General features: G+C 37.0%; 1 protein-coding gene across 2 annotated transcripts in view; it reads right to left on the bottom strand.

Moving 5' to 3' along the window:
- Positions 1-14197, bottom strand: part of BRCA1 (BRCA1 DNA repair associated) — a 53177-nt gene extending 38980 nt beyond the window's left edge. For both annotated transcript variants that reach the window (XM_006199189.4, XM_031685505.2), the window contains exons 1-3: positions 14019-14197; positions 12984-13074; positions 6114-6167 (exon numbers count right to left, since the gene is read on the bottom strand). In XM_006199189.4, coding sequence (XP_006199251.2) covers positions 6114-6167; positions 12984-13063 — 134 coding nt within the window. In that variant the 5' untranslated portion in view covers positions 13064-13074; positions 14019-14197. The remainder of the gene's footprint in view (positions 1-6113; positions 6168-12983; positions 13075-14018) is intronic.
- Between the last annotated feature and the right edge of the window lie 211 nt (positions 14198-14408).

The raw sequence follows: 14408 nt of genomic DNA, 5'->3' as shown, positions 1-14408 counted from the left end.
GATTTGGAGAAATTAAAATCCTCATTCATTGCTGATGGAAATATAAAACAATGCAGCCACTTCAGAAACTGTTTGGCAGTTCCTCAAAATGTTAAAAGAGTTATTGCCATGTGACTCTACAATTTTACTCCTAGGTTTCTTCCCAGGAGAAATGAAAACATAAGTCCACATAAAACTTGTACACAAATGTTCATAGCAGCATTATTCATAACAGCCAAAAAGCAAAAACCATTCAAATGTCTACCAATTGATTAATGAATAGACAAAATGTGGTACATCTACATAACAGAATATTATTCAGCCATAAAAAAGAATGAAGCACTGAAATAAGCTACAATACAGATGAACTTTGAAAACATTATGCTAAGTGAAAGAAGCCAGACATAAAAAAGCTGCATTCTGTATGATTCCATTTATATGAAAAGTCCAGAGCAGGCAAATCTATAGAGGTAGAAAGTAAATTTGTGGTTGCCTAAGAGGAAGTAGGAATGGAGAGTAACTCCTAATGGTTTCTTTACAGGGTTTCTTTTCAGAGTGATGAAAATGTTCTAAATGTAGATTGTAGTGATTGTTGCACAACTCTGAATATACTTAAAAAAAACCTGAATTATACACTTTATATGGGTGGATTTTATAGCATGTAAACTATATCTCAATAAAAATGTTTTTTAAAAAACTTCAAGGGAGAAAACTTGCTCATTTTTATATTCACAATCTTGACATAACTTAGTGTCTGTCATAAACATAAAGCTGCTGACCAGACATCTAAGGAATGAAGGAGGCTCCAGCCTTCTGAAACACAGGGTTTTAGAATGGCTGGATTTAGAACTTTGTTAGTCGTCTTAGATAATGAACATGGCTAAGAAGACTTGAAGATCATATGCAACATATTCTAATGAGTCAGCTTCCTTAACAAAGGAAAATACTGATGCCATTGGCTGGTGGTGTCTATAAAGATCAATGTTACATTGGGAAGAAGACAAAAGACTCAAGAGCAAAGAGAGGCAGAAAGGAAAAAAGGAAAGAGTGGTAGAAGCAGCCTTGGTGATGACAATTAAAAGCAGTGATTCATTCATACAACCAATATTTATTACATGTCCAGTATTATTCTAGATACAAAGAATTCAGTGGAAAAGCAAAATAAAATCCCTGACATTATAAAGAACATAACAATATGGCAAGGGAGGTGATGGGGGAACAGAGTAGAGAGAAGATAATGACACTGAGGAGAGCCAGGAGAGAAAAGATAAAGGGAGCTAAAAAGGCAGTGGGAACGGTAAACCAGCAGACACTTAGAAAGCACTTTTTACTGGCCAGGTCCTTTAACATGCATTCCTCTCTCTCAGTCCACACAACCCTGAAATACTATGTTCATTTTACAGTAGAGACTTTCCCAGATTGCACAGTAACCAAGCAGTAAAAGTGATACTGGATACAGGATTGAACTGCAGCAAAGCCCATGGTCTTTCCAGAGAAAGTAAATGTACATAGGTTTGGCCAAGGAGACCAAAGGGTGCATCTTCACCGACACATACACAGATGCTTTAACTACCATGCTGCACTCAACAACAACTCTGCAGTTTAGAGGACAGGGGTGTCAAAAGCTACCTATATTGTATATAAAGTCCCTTTAAAGAGTCACAGAGTAGAACCTGCCACTCCTTGAGAAAATGCAGATACTACTTGTATTCTACCATAATGACTCTAGGAGGTATCAACGCATTACACTGGCAAATGGTACAATTCAACAATTCAGAGTAGGGGTAGGGAGGGAATTCTCTAAATATAGCACTACGGAATACAATAGCTAAGCTACAGAGTGACAAGCTAAGCTATAGATGTGGTAGCCTGCACAATAATTACATAAATAACGCAGGGGAACCAGGTATGTACTAGAAACCAACCAAGATGAGTTCCAATCTTTCTTTATGCTAGAAAAAGAATAGATGCATAAAGGTTATAAACTAAACTCAGAAGAGAAAATGAACTTGTACATGACTTGGGGAAAAAAAACTGAGTTAAGGAAAATATTGACAGATCAATAGACCATTGGCATATCTTCAGGGCCCAGAAGAAAACTGATTAAATTCTGTTTTAGAGCTCTGAGGAATCTATGTGACGCACCAATTAAATGAGAACACATATAGAAGGTATGCACAAGGTTTTCAGTGAAAAGGTCTGAGACAAGTTTTAGGCTTCTTGGATTTCTAAAGCCCTATGCTTAAGGAAAGGCAATACATTTTTAGAGCAAATGAAGTATGTTTTCTGAAGGGCAGCTTCAGCTTTAAAAAGCTGATGGAGAATAATAAAATCACAGTGCCACAAACTAGTTTGGGGGACTTTTCAGAGTACTCATTTTTGAGCACATCTACACACTGAACAGTTTAACAAGTTACGGAAACATCTAATTTTGAGTTGCTTGTCCAAGTCTATCCTGGCAGGAAGAAACAAATTAACAGTTCTAAGTCTAGGCAAAATAAAGGCGGGCTGACTTGTGGCTACGCACAATTATACTGGGCTCCCTGGAATCCTGTCAACAGAGTTCAGATAATGGACCAATATGGCCCCTTGTTAAGGGAAATAAAGACCCTGAGAGCTCTATAGCTTAGCATCTCAGCATCAACTTATGTTGCTGGTCCCACCAAGTCTTATCAGTTTCTATATATAAGGCTCTATTTTCTTGATCAAACCTCTGGTTTGGACTTCAGTTCCAACAATTAAGAATCTATCTTTAGCTCTTCATCTGGGAGATTCTGCCTAAGTTCCTTGCCCAATATCCCAGTTCCATGGGTCAAGGCTCTTGTCTCCTAACAACAAGAATCTGACATCTAACCCTCAGCCTCCTATGGCTGGGTCCCTGACACTTTTCTTCCCTTATAACCACCACCCTGAACTTCTCATTTCTGCTACTAGATTCCTAACAGACTATGTTCAATCTGCTTGCTAGATTATCCATCTCTTGCCTATTTCTGGACCTCTGACATACTAACCCACTAACTGATAATTACCTGATACTATGAACTAATGTATCCAGCCATCAAACCTCCCTGACACTGACTCACCTTTTATCCAGATCTCCTTAGTTAATTTACCTCAAGACTTGATTTACTTGGTCTGTCTGGTATTTAGACCTCAGCCATCCTTGGCCTGGTCCCTCTTACTATCCTCCAAATAAGTGTACAGGAAGGTCATCATTCCAGAATACTACTTCTCAAACATTAATGTGTATAAGAACCTCTTGAGGATCTTGTTAAAATGAAGATTCTGATTCAGTAGGTTTAGACTAGGGCTGAGATTCTAGCAAGTTCCCATGTGATGTGGTAGCTGCAGATCCATGAGTCCCACTCTGAGTAGCAGGTTTCTAGAGCTGCGTTGTTCAATACAGCTGTCACATGTGACTACTGAGAACCTGAAATGTGGCTAGCCTGAACTTAGATGTACTGTAAATATGGAAAAACACAGGCTTTCAGAGACTAACTACAAAAAATGTCAAGTATCTCAATATTTTTATATTTTGAAATGATAAAATTTTAGTCATAATGGGGTTAAAATATATAGCTATAATTAATTTCACCTTTTAAAAAAGGCTTTTTAGTAATGTGGCTACTAGAAAATTTAAGTTAGATTTATGGCTCATATTATATACCTCTTTGGACAATGTAGCTCTAGATCTTCCAAAAAGACTGAAACAACATTTCATTTGTTGTTTGAAAACTGCAAGCTAATGAATGAATGGCTTAAGTAATATTCTCAAAACTGGTACTATTGTACTTTCTATATATCTCATGAAAGATTTCAGAACTATAGGCTTACTCCAGTCAATAAAGCTGTTTTATTGTTAGCAATTACAGTCCACCCTAAGAAAATACAATTAATGCTTAGGAGTATTTTTCCCAGCTTTCTCATCTTATAGATCAAGGTGTTCTTGAGATTATAAAGGTATTATGGAAGATATTTCATGAAAAAGTTGATCTACCACATGGGCATTATACTTAAGCATTCTAAAGTATTACTCTTAATTCTAATATATAATTTAAAAAATAGCTGGCTTTTCTGCTTGTCATATTCTCCATACTAGGAATTGCAAGCCTTTCTCACTCTCCTCCAGTTGCCTACTTTAACTCTCTCAATCTTAACAGATGTCTTCACCTCCAACTTCACTGAGTTCAAACTATCTCAGCTACCCCTGCCACGCCTCAAAATCTTTCTGTAGAATTACTCTCCTTTTTCTTCAATAGTGTTTATGAATAACAGTTATTTCTCTTTCTTGCATCCATTTTCTATTTCCATTCCATTCTGCCTCTCCTGGACCTTCTCTCTCTTATAAATATCATCTCCCCTCTGAGGACTCCTCCCTCTTCTAATAAACCTCCTATACACACATGAAAAGTTAGTTTCTTTTTCCTAAATACATTCTTCTCTTTGTACCTTTGCTCAGATTATTTTCTCTGCCTGTAATCGCCTTCTTCTATACGCTCTCAAAGTAATGAATATTCTTAATTTAATTTCTTCTTTACTACAATACTGTATATTCATTATTCAAGGTGACAGGAAAGCATATGGTACATTTCAGAAAGATTCTCATCAAGAAACAGAGAAAGTCCCAGCATTTAAAAGGTTAGCCTTTAGGGGCTGGGTATAGCTCAGTGGTAGAGCGCATACGAGGTCTTGGGTTCATTTCCCAGTACCTCCACTAAAAAAAAAAAAAAAAAAAAAAAAAAAAAAAGGATTCTGCCTAAAAGGCTAGCATTCAGCTATCTGTAACCTTTTAAATACTAGGACTTTAAAATTTTGTTTCACAAATGTATCACTCTATGAAGAAACTGGTCCTATATGACTGATAGTTTGAGAAGCTTCCCTTTAAAGGCCACAAATCTAAAAACTTTTTAAGCAGAGATAAAGCTGTGCTGCCTTGGCACCTGACAAGGAAGAAGGGCCTGAGGAATGAAAAGAAAATTGTTGGGAACAGATCTAGGCCAGCGAGGTACCTAGGAAAGAGGTGAGAGAGGGGAAATGGGCTCTGGATCCTTGTTGGGGCAGATGAATAGGAAGAAGGTAAAATTCAGAGGAAGGAAGAGGCCAGCCAGTTGGCAGACTTCTGCTTGGAGGATATCCCTCCAAAGGGAACAGGTTTCCTTTGGCTTCAGCCAGCCCTCATTAGCCTTAATGCAGAAGCTCTTCACATTTGTTAGGTTATAAAAACATTCTAAGCTGATGGAAATTATGAACTGCCCAGAAAACTGTACATGCCCATAGTTTTTTTTTTTAACAGAACTGAATTTAAAATTCAATATAATTATAGGAAATTCATGAAAACTACTCACAAATCCCAAGTTAAGAACCCTGAAATTAAAAAATTCTTTAGAGGATACACAAGAAATTGATAACTGTGGTTGTTTCTAGGGAGGCAGGAGTTTTGAGGTAGGAGGGAAAAATACTTTGCAACATACAACCTTTTTGCTAGTAAACTCAATGCCATGGATATGGCTTGCCTTCCCAATTAAAAAAGAAAAAAATATTAAAAAACAAATTAGTTGGCATTCAAGACAAGTCTCAATCATAGCTTAACATCAGGGAAAGGAGAAAACCCCCTGATCCACACAATTACTACCAAACTTTTCCTGAAATTTTTCTATTAAGAAACATATGCATCTCAAAGGGCAAGAGCCTTAAAAATGTAAATATAACTTGAATCATTGATATGAATGAATTTTAACCTAAATGTAAACTGACATCAGATCCTTTCCTACCTTCACAAAGATTATGAAGCAAGCAAACACTGAACCTTAGACAGGAGAAAGCAGGACATGCGGAAATGAACAGAAAAAAGAAACTGGAAAGGTTGAAACACAATTTGCTTATTTTGCAATTACTTGCAATCTGCTTTCATCCATGGACACAAAAATCAAACAGCTGCTCAAAGTGATTTCATATCTTTTTATATCACTAGATAAATATGCCAATATTTTACCAGGAATTATGGCTGCAAGCAACTTATGATTCTTTTTCATATAACTGAAGAAGCTAAAGCTTCAATAAAGTTAGGGGTTTCCTGTATTATGAAGGATAAGCACAAAAGCTAATAATGAACCACATAAAACATTCAAACTTACTTGCAAAATATGTGGTCACACTTTGTGGAAACAGGTTCTTTGATCAACTCCAGACTAGAAGGGGAGGGAAAAAAAAAAAGAAAAGAAATGAAGCTCAATAATTCATTTAAAAATAAATTGATTCTTACTAAAAAAGTTCAACTTTAAGCTGCTACAACTGAGTTAAGGTAAGGCTTTAAGTTCATTCAATAATTTATTAAATGTCTGCTGTACACGGAGCCAAAAATGTAACTATATGATTTTTACTCTCACTAAGCTTTTGGATGTCAAAACAGAATATTTTCTTTTAAATACTCTATATTATCTTTGGCATTTACAAAATTGGCTGATACTACTTCATAGTTTTCACTGATACCTTTTTATTTATTTTTTTAAATTTTTTTTATTGAGTAATAGTCATTTTACAATGTTGTGTCAAATTCCAGTGTAGAGCACAATTTTTCAGTTATACATGAACATACATATATTCACTGTCACATTTTTTGTTTCGCTGTGAGCTACCACAAGATCTTGTATATATTTCCCTGTGCTATACAGTATAATCTTGTTTATCTATTCTACATTTTAAAATCCCAGTCTGTCCCTTCCCACCCCCCTCCCCTCACTGATACCTTTTTAAAGCTATCATTGTGGATGCATATCCAATATGTTAACTAAACTTTAAGCTCCACAAAGAGAAAAACTTCTTGTATTCTTCTGGATTCCCTCACAGCACTTTTTTCTGGTATATGATTGCCTTTTTATTTTTAATTTCCTAATATGGAAAAATTCAAACATTTACACAAAGAAAATAGTAAAATGAACTCCATGTACCATCACCCAGTTTCAACAATTATCAACCACAGCCAATTCTATTTCATCCATACCAACACCCACCCAAAGCCCAGATTATTTTAAAATAAATCCCAGCCATCGTATCATTTCATCTATAGATATTTCAGAACATATCTTTAAAAGATAGACTTCTTTTACTATAACCATGAAACCATTATTACTCCTGAAAAATAACTTCCTTAATACCATATAACATACAATTAATGTTTCCCTATCTCATAAAAATTTAATAATTAAATTCATTTAAATCAGGATCCAAACAAGATCCACACTGCATTTGGTTGATATGTTTCAAGCGTCTTTTAATCCATAGATTTCCCCTTCCTGTCATTTGGCCTGTAGAATTGCCCACATTCTAAATTTTGCTGACTGTAACCCTATGATGTGGTTTAACTTGTCCCTCTAACCTCTATTTTCTGTAAACTAGACCTATAGGCTCGATCAAAATCAGGTTCAGTTTTTTGGCAAGAACATTTTACAGATGGTACTGTGTACTTTTATTACGTGACTACTTTCTAAGAGCAATGTAATAAATACTTACTGAAGAAAACTTAGAAAATAATAAATAAACTTAGAAAAATGTTAAAATCTTCAGAAAAGAAAATATATCACCCAATTCCTCATCCCTACCCGTCTAACCACAAAATCACAAGGTTCTCCTGAGATTAATTCATTTACTAATATTACAAATATTTATTGTGCACCTACTACGTGCAAGCACTGTTCTTGGAGACGGAAATACAACAGTGAACAAAATAAAGCCTGCCCTCATAGAACTTATATTCTAGTTGTGGTAGACAGCTGATTGAGAAATAAACAAGGATATATAGGAATACATGCTGAAAAGAAAAAATAAAGCACATTTTTTTTTTTGCACCCGAGGATGAAATATTTTATTCTGCATCAAGGTATCTGGAAAACGAAGCTGCATTTGGGGCACATTACAGATGAGGAATGATCTATATGTGATGAGTGTAAAACTCAATTACAGAATTATTTCCTAGTATTACCAAATACTCCATTACCAATGCTTAACTGAAAGTAAAACACGATTTGCCGCACTAGAAGGCTAGAAGTGAAATATGACAGAATTTAAGCAGGCAGCTATAAATGTAACACCTGTCTGTATTTAAAAAAAAAAAAATTAGGAAAATCAACTACTGAAAAAGAGTTCTGGTCTTAATCACATATGACCTGAAATCCAACCAGAAAGCCAACCCATTTTTTTTTAAAGCAATTTATTGTATAAAAAAAATTATGAATCCTAGATGAATTCAATGACCAAAAAAAGGGCACTTTTTGGCTAAAACTACAAAATAAACTGGCTTTCAAAAAGCATTTGGGGTGAGCGGGTAGGAAGTGCAGTGTTGGGGGAGAGGTATATACAGGGTGGTCAGGAAAGGCCTCACTGAGAAGGTGATATTGGTGGACAGCAAGCTGTGCAACAGTTGGGGAAGAACATTCCAGCAGAAGGAATGAGGTGGGAAGCCCCAAGAAAAAGACAGCAGGACCCCCAGGCAGGGCCACTACCCTCCTGCCAGCACCATTCATTTCCCTAGTCCTGCGACATTATCTCTTTTTAAACTCTGAAACGGCTTACTTCTAGGAAAGCAGAACTTATCCCTAAGATTCTATTGGTTCCCTGAGCTAACTCCTGATTGGTCCATTTCTACAAAGCTTGTTCCTAATTAGTCACCTTTGTTATACCTTATTTCCATATGATGTTACAAAATGTTGCAAAGTCTAGACTGGTAGCCTATAAAAGCCTGTGTAAACCTATAGACGGGGTCCAGAGCTTGGAGTATTAACTCCTCTGGGCCCGCTGGCGTAATAAACCTGAGTTCTCCAACCCTCCGAGTGCTGCTTGGTCTCTTGCCCGGATCCAGGTTGCTATTACAACTGAGTTATAACACTGAGCTGTAACACACTTTGCTGCAACAGGTACAGAGAAGACAGACTCTGAGCAGGACCATGCCCAGCATTTCTGAAGGATAGTGAGGGTCTAGAGCAGAAGGATCCGGGAGGAGGTAATAGCAGAAGAGGTAACTGGGAGCCTGAGCAGGTAGGAACCACAGGCTATTTTAAGTCTCCAGTATTTATTCTGAATGAGCAAGAACTTCAGAAGCTTGATTTTTGGTAAAGTTCAGGCAGGACATCAAAGAACAGGTACGCTGTGTGCGTGTGTGACAGGAATGTGGTTCATTAAATGTTTAACTTTCTGGAACAGGATCACAAGAAAAGCTGGGGGACAATAGGCTCTTGTGAAGGTTTTGGTAACATAACCCTTGCAATCGTGGGGTTTCTGATGCGGCACATGGCAATAAAAAGAAAAATACCAAAGTCAAAAGGCTGCGTTTCTACCACCAGTTCTCTTTTTTTGTTAGCAGAGTGATCTCAGACCAAGCACTCTAGCTGCTCCTCAGTTTCCTTCTCTATCACCCACTCTCCCAGTCTCTTTAGGCTATTGTGAGAATAAAATAAAATGCCACTTGTTACAATCTGAGATGACTTGTACCAATGTCAGTATTACCACTGGGACTGAATACAATTTTTAAAAAGGAAAACAACTGGACAAAGAGAAGTCTGATTTGTTACTAAATCATTATTCCTCAGATAGGCTACATATCAAAAGAAATTCTCAGTAAAAGAGAAATTGGATTTAGCTATGATACCAGATGGCTTTCATTCTCACCACTGACTCAATTCTGAAATAATTATATTTCAGTATGGTAATTAAAATCCAAGCTATACAAACATACTGTAAACACAAACTTTGAACAGATGAAAACTCCAATATGTAAAAAGGTAATGACTGTTGAAGGAAAAGCATGAAGCGGGAATGGGAGTGAAAAGGAAAAAATTAAAATGTTCCTCTTCTAGGTTCTGATGAGAGTAAATGTTTACTATAAAGGTGATTCAAATATATTAAACACTTTTCAAACCAGGAAATATTTTAGGCCTACTGTATATCTGCATTTTGAGCTTCCAGTATGGATAAGTGATTGTAGAAAGAAGCTAGGTTAGGTTCAAAAAACAACCGCCACCCACTAAGATACACATACTAGCAAACTCTTCTGAAAGTCAAAGAATTTATACATTCATGTGTAAAAAGTTGGAAAGAACTACCAATTATCAGAAATAAATACCTAGGAGTGAGGGTATAGCTCAGTGGTAGAGTATGTGCTTTGCATGGATGAGGTCCTAGGTTCAATTCCCAGTACCTCCATTAAAAAATAATAATAAATAAATTTCTTTAAAAAAAAGAAAGAAATACTGATAGTGACTTAGAGGCCAGCAGAAGGAATTTTAGCTTAGGAGACCACAAAGGAGCTAGAAGAAGCTGGAAACCAACTCTGTAAGCATAAGCAACACTGTTTCCAGTCACAATCAGGAATCAGTTATTAAGATATAACCATAGGGGGTAAGGTATAGCTCAACTGGTAGAGCACATGCTTAGCATGCACAAGGTCCTGAGTTCAATCCCTAGTACCTCCTCCAAAAAATAAATGACTAAACCTAATTACCTTCCCTCCAAAAAAAAAAAAAAAAAAGACGTAACTACAATTGTACTGTTCTAGGCAATGTTAAAAAAAAAAAAAGGTGAACTAGTTATTATTCCCATCCTTGAACTTCCCATTTAAATGATTTTTAAGGTTTAACAATGACCAGCATGAAGAATTTTAATTTAAAAACCTATGTCTATTTCTAGTAGAAAACAGATTAAAAAAAATAATGAGCTGGAAAATACATAAGTAGTTGACTGAAAATGAAAATTTAGCATTAACTTTCATTCTCACATCTTTAATTTTTATGTACCTGAGTTTTTTAATTGATGGTTTAATTTGCCAGAATGAGAAAGAATATTGTATTATTATTACTGAATCCCAAGGAAATGTAAAATAAATGGACCCAAATGCCAAAGTATTCAGGACTTTTTGATCATTCTTTGTAATTATCATAAGTAAGTTTTATGCTTTTTCAAAAGTAATTTTTTCCCAATCGTCATTTCCTGCTTCCCTGGCTCTGATGTTTCATAAATTAGGTTGTAAAGCTCATTTAGCTCTGGTTTTTGTTTAGCTGAAATGTTGAGGGGCAGGGGAGAGGAAGATAGGTTACTTACAAATCTTGTTTCTCTCTGAACACACACTTGCATTTTCTCTAATCTTAAACTTATTTGACTCCAAATATGAAAAACAACTTTCACGAAGCACAAAGGAAGGTGCAACTTTCTAATTTATTTTTTGAATAACACCCACCGCTAACTATCACTATATTAAAAACCACTTAACTATCAAAGAACCAATTTAGTTTATTACTTAATACCTTCAAGAAATATTTAATGAGTGGCCACTATGTCCCAGGTACTGTTCTAACTACTGAGGATACGGAAGCAAACAAAACAAATAAAAACTTCTGCCCTTAGGAGTTTATATTCTGTGGAGGATAGAGAAAAAGGATAAATAAATTACACAGAATGTCAGATACTAATAAGAAAAATAAGCACTATGTAGGAAAGGGGGATAAGGACTGTGTTAGGGGTGGGAGTGTTAGAATTTTATTTTTTATTTGTATTTATTTGTATTATTTTTAGTCCTTTTTTTTTTATTCCTTTTCTGGGGGGAGGCAGGTAATTAGGTTTAATTAATTAATTTATTTATTTAACAGAGATACTGGGGATTGAACCCAGGACCTCCTGTATGCTAGGCATGCACTCTACCACGACAGATACACCCTCCCTGCCTTACAATTTTAAATTAGGATTGTCTGCCTTTTTGAAAAATGGTATTTCAATCAAGATTTGTGAGCCATGTAATTATCAGAGGAAGAAAATTCCAGGCAGTGGGAGCAACAAGCAGAAAAGCTCAGAGGCAAGAGAATATGTCACATGTCTGAAGAGCAGTTAAGAAGCCAGACTGACCAGAGTAGAGAGAGTGAAAGAGGAGAAGGTAGACAATAATTCTTCTAAATTTCCTTTCTGGCTTTTCATCAAGAAAGCCTGACGTATGGTTTTTAATTTATTTTGCAGATTTAAGAGATACCATTGGGGGTGGGTATAGGTCAGTGGTAGAGCACATGCTTAGCACCAGGTCCTGGGTTCAATCTCAAGTACTTCCATTTAAAAAAAAAAAAGGATACTATTGAGATCATCTAGTGACTGCTTGGGTTTCATAACCTTTGTTGTACCATGGACCTCCCTTGGCAGCTGCTGAAGCTCATAAACCCTCTTCTCAGAGGAATGCTTTTAAATGCATAAAATTAAAAATACAAAGTTATACAAGAAACTAATTATATCAGAATACAGTTTTATCCATAGGCTTCCACGGGTTGTGGAGGGTCAGGAAGTTAAGAGCTCCTGAATACACACAAGATAGCTTTCTAGGATGAGGGAAATGTTCTATACCTTGACTGGCTACACAGATATATACCTTTATCCAAACTCATAGACTTGTACACTTAAGCTCTCTGCATTTCACTGCATGTAAATTATATCTCAATTTTTAAAAAACTTGAATATTCTAGTCCCCTCATTTTATAGATGAAGAAAAACAAATGCTCACTCAAAAAGTCTAAGAGACTGGCTAAAGGCTGAGACTTGCAGTATTCTTATTTAAATATGCAGGGTTAGTTTCATCCAAAGTTTCGCCCAAAGACCTACCCACTCACTGACACCAATCATTTGTGACTTTATTTCGCCATTATTAATTATGCCCATTCCAAGTGATCAAGCTGGTTATAGAGTTGAATGAAAGGCCCAAATGTCACTTAAGCCAAACCAGATTCCTGCCACGATGTAGAACCAATCAAGCAGTGCAGACATTCAAGACGGGACTGTGTGCGTTGAGGCGACAGAGGGAGAAGGGGAGAAGTGGAATGGAGAAAAATGAATAATTTAATTGCTAAAGCACTTCAGTTTAACAGCTTAATTTTAATAGACATAATATTTTTTTCTCTTTACTTTCTAAGGTCAATTCTATTCATTTGCATTGGATAAAATCATACAAGGAAGAATCTCAAATTAATAAATGCTTGACTTACCAGATTGGACACTCTAAGATTTTCTGCATAGCATTAAGGACATTTTGTACTTCTTCAATGCGATCTGCAGATAAATCCATTTCTTCCTGTCCTAGTGAATTTTAACATGTTGAACTTAAATACATATGTAAATAAATCACTTAAATGGTTTATAGAAACAACAGCTTGGTTTCATTAAGTGTCATTTAAGATTGGAATACTTTAGATCATACCAACCATAGAACTAATGACAAAAGCCTTATTTTTAAAAATTCTAAAAGTTTTTTGTAATTAAAACCACTTAAATTCTCTATTTTTTCACATCTAGCCTCCTACTACTCCTTTTGGTCTTTTCCTTTCTCCAAGAAAGGGAAAGCCACAGTGGGGTGACTGGGTGAGTGGTGGTAGCCTCAGATTTCTTCAATCATCCTGGCTGGTTTTTTTTTTCTCGCTTAAAATCAAAATCAACACCAATTAACGCTCCCCACCCCTGCTCTTCCCCAGTATTGCCCACTGGCCTGGTGGATCATCTCAGGATCCTCTTCAGGCACAACCATGCCAGCAGCATCTATGCCTAGGGAGGCTCACCCCTCTACTTCCTTCTTGTGCCTTCTCAGAAATGAATATGAATCCAGTTCTTAAGGGTTCTCCCTCCCACAAAATTGTTTCCTCCTCTTCCCAGACACATTCTTGCACGCTTTTTCCCTCAGGGTCCCCTTCTCACATATACCAGCCTGTCTTTTTATACCATGGTGTCGCCCTCAAGACCCATTTCAGTTTCTACCATCAGGATTCCCTCTCGGGCACACCCTGCTCCCTCCCTTATCCTCAGCGCCTTCCTGCAACCCTGCGACCCACAAAGTGCCGCCCTCTCCAGGATTTCCCCAGACTCAACGTCTTAGGCTTCTCAGGTTCCATCTTCCTCCCGCCCTTTGCCAAATAACACGCATCTTGCTGGCCTTTAGGAGTCACCTCTCCCCTTCCCTCCACACCTGTTTACTACCTGTCCCTCGGAGCACCCCGTGGGCCCCTGTCCTTTCCCCAACGTTCTCTCACCTTTATCAAGAGCAAAGTGTCCTGGCTTCCCGGGCCCAGAGGCCCAGTTCTCTGAAAAGCCCCTCAGACCGTCCTATGTCCAGAAAGCTCATACCGCGCAGACGCGGTTTCAATTAATCTGTAATTCCCGCGCTTTCCTGTTGCCACGGAAACAGGCCGCGGCCTCTGCGCAAGAGCCTCTCAGAATGCGAGATCCAAACACGTTACGGAAGGGCGCAGCAGAGAATCGAGTCTCTCGAGGCTCCCGATTGGTCATCTATAATTTTCCCTGCGTTACGTCATTAGAAAGAGACGGAAGAGAAAGAATTCTCCTTGAGTTTTCTTTTTTTTTTTTTCTGAGTTTTCTAATATACGCCCGCCCTCTTACCTCTACGCTTCCAGTTGCGGCTT

This window comes from Vicugna pacos, chromosome 16, assembly GCF_048564905.1.
Source record: "Vicugna pacos chromosome 16, VicPac4, whole genome shotgun sequence".
Classification (NCBI taxonomy): Eukaryota; Metazoa; Chordata; class Mammalia; order Artiodactyla; family Camelidae; genus Vicugna; species Vicugna pacos.
The sequence above is the reverse complement of the archived record's forward strand: the minus strand, read 5'-3'. Positions and strand labels throughout refer to the sequence as shown.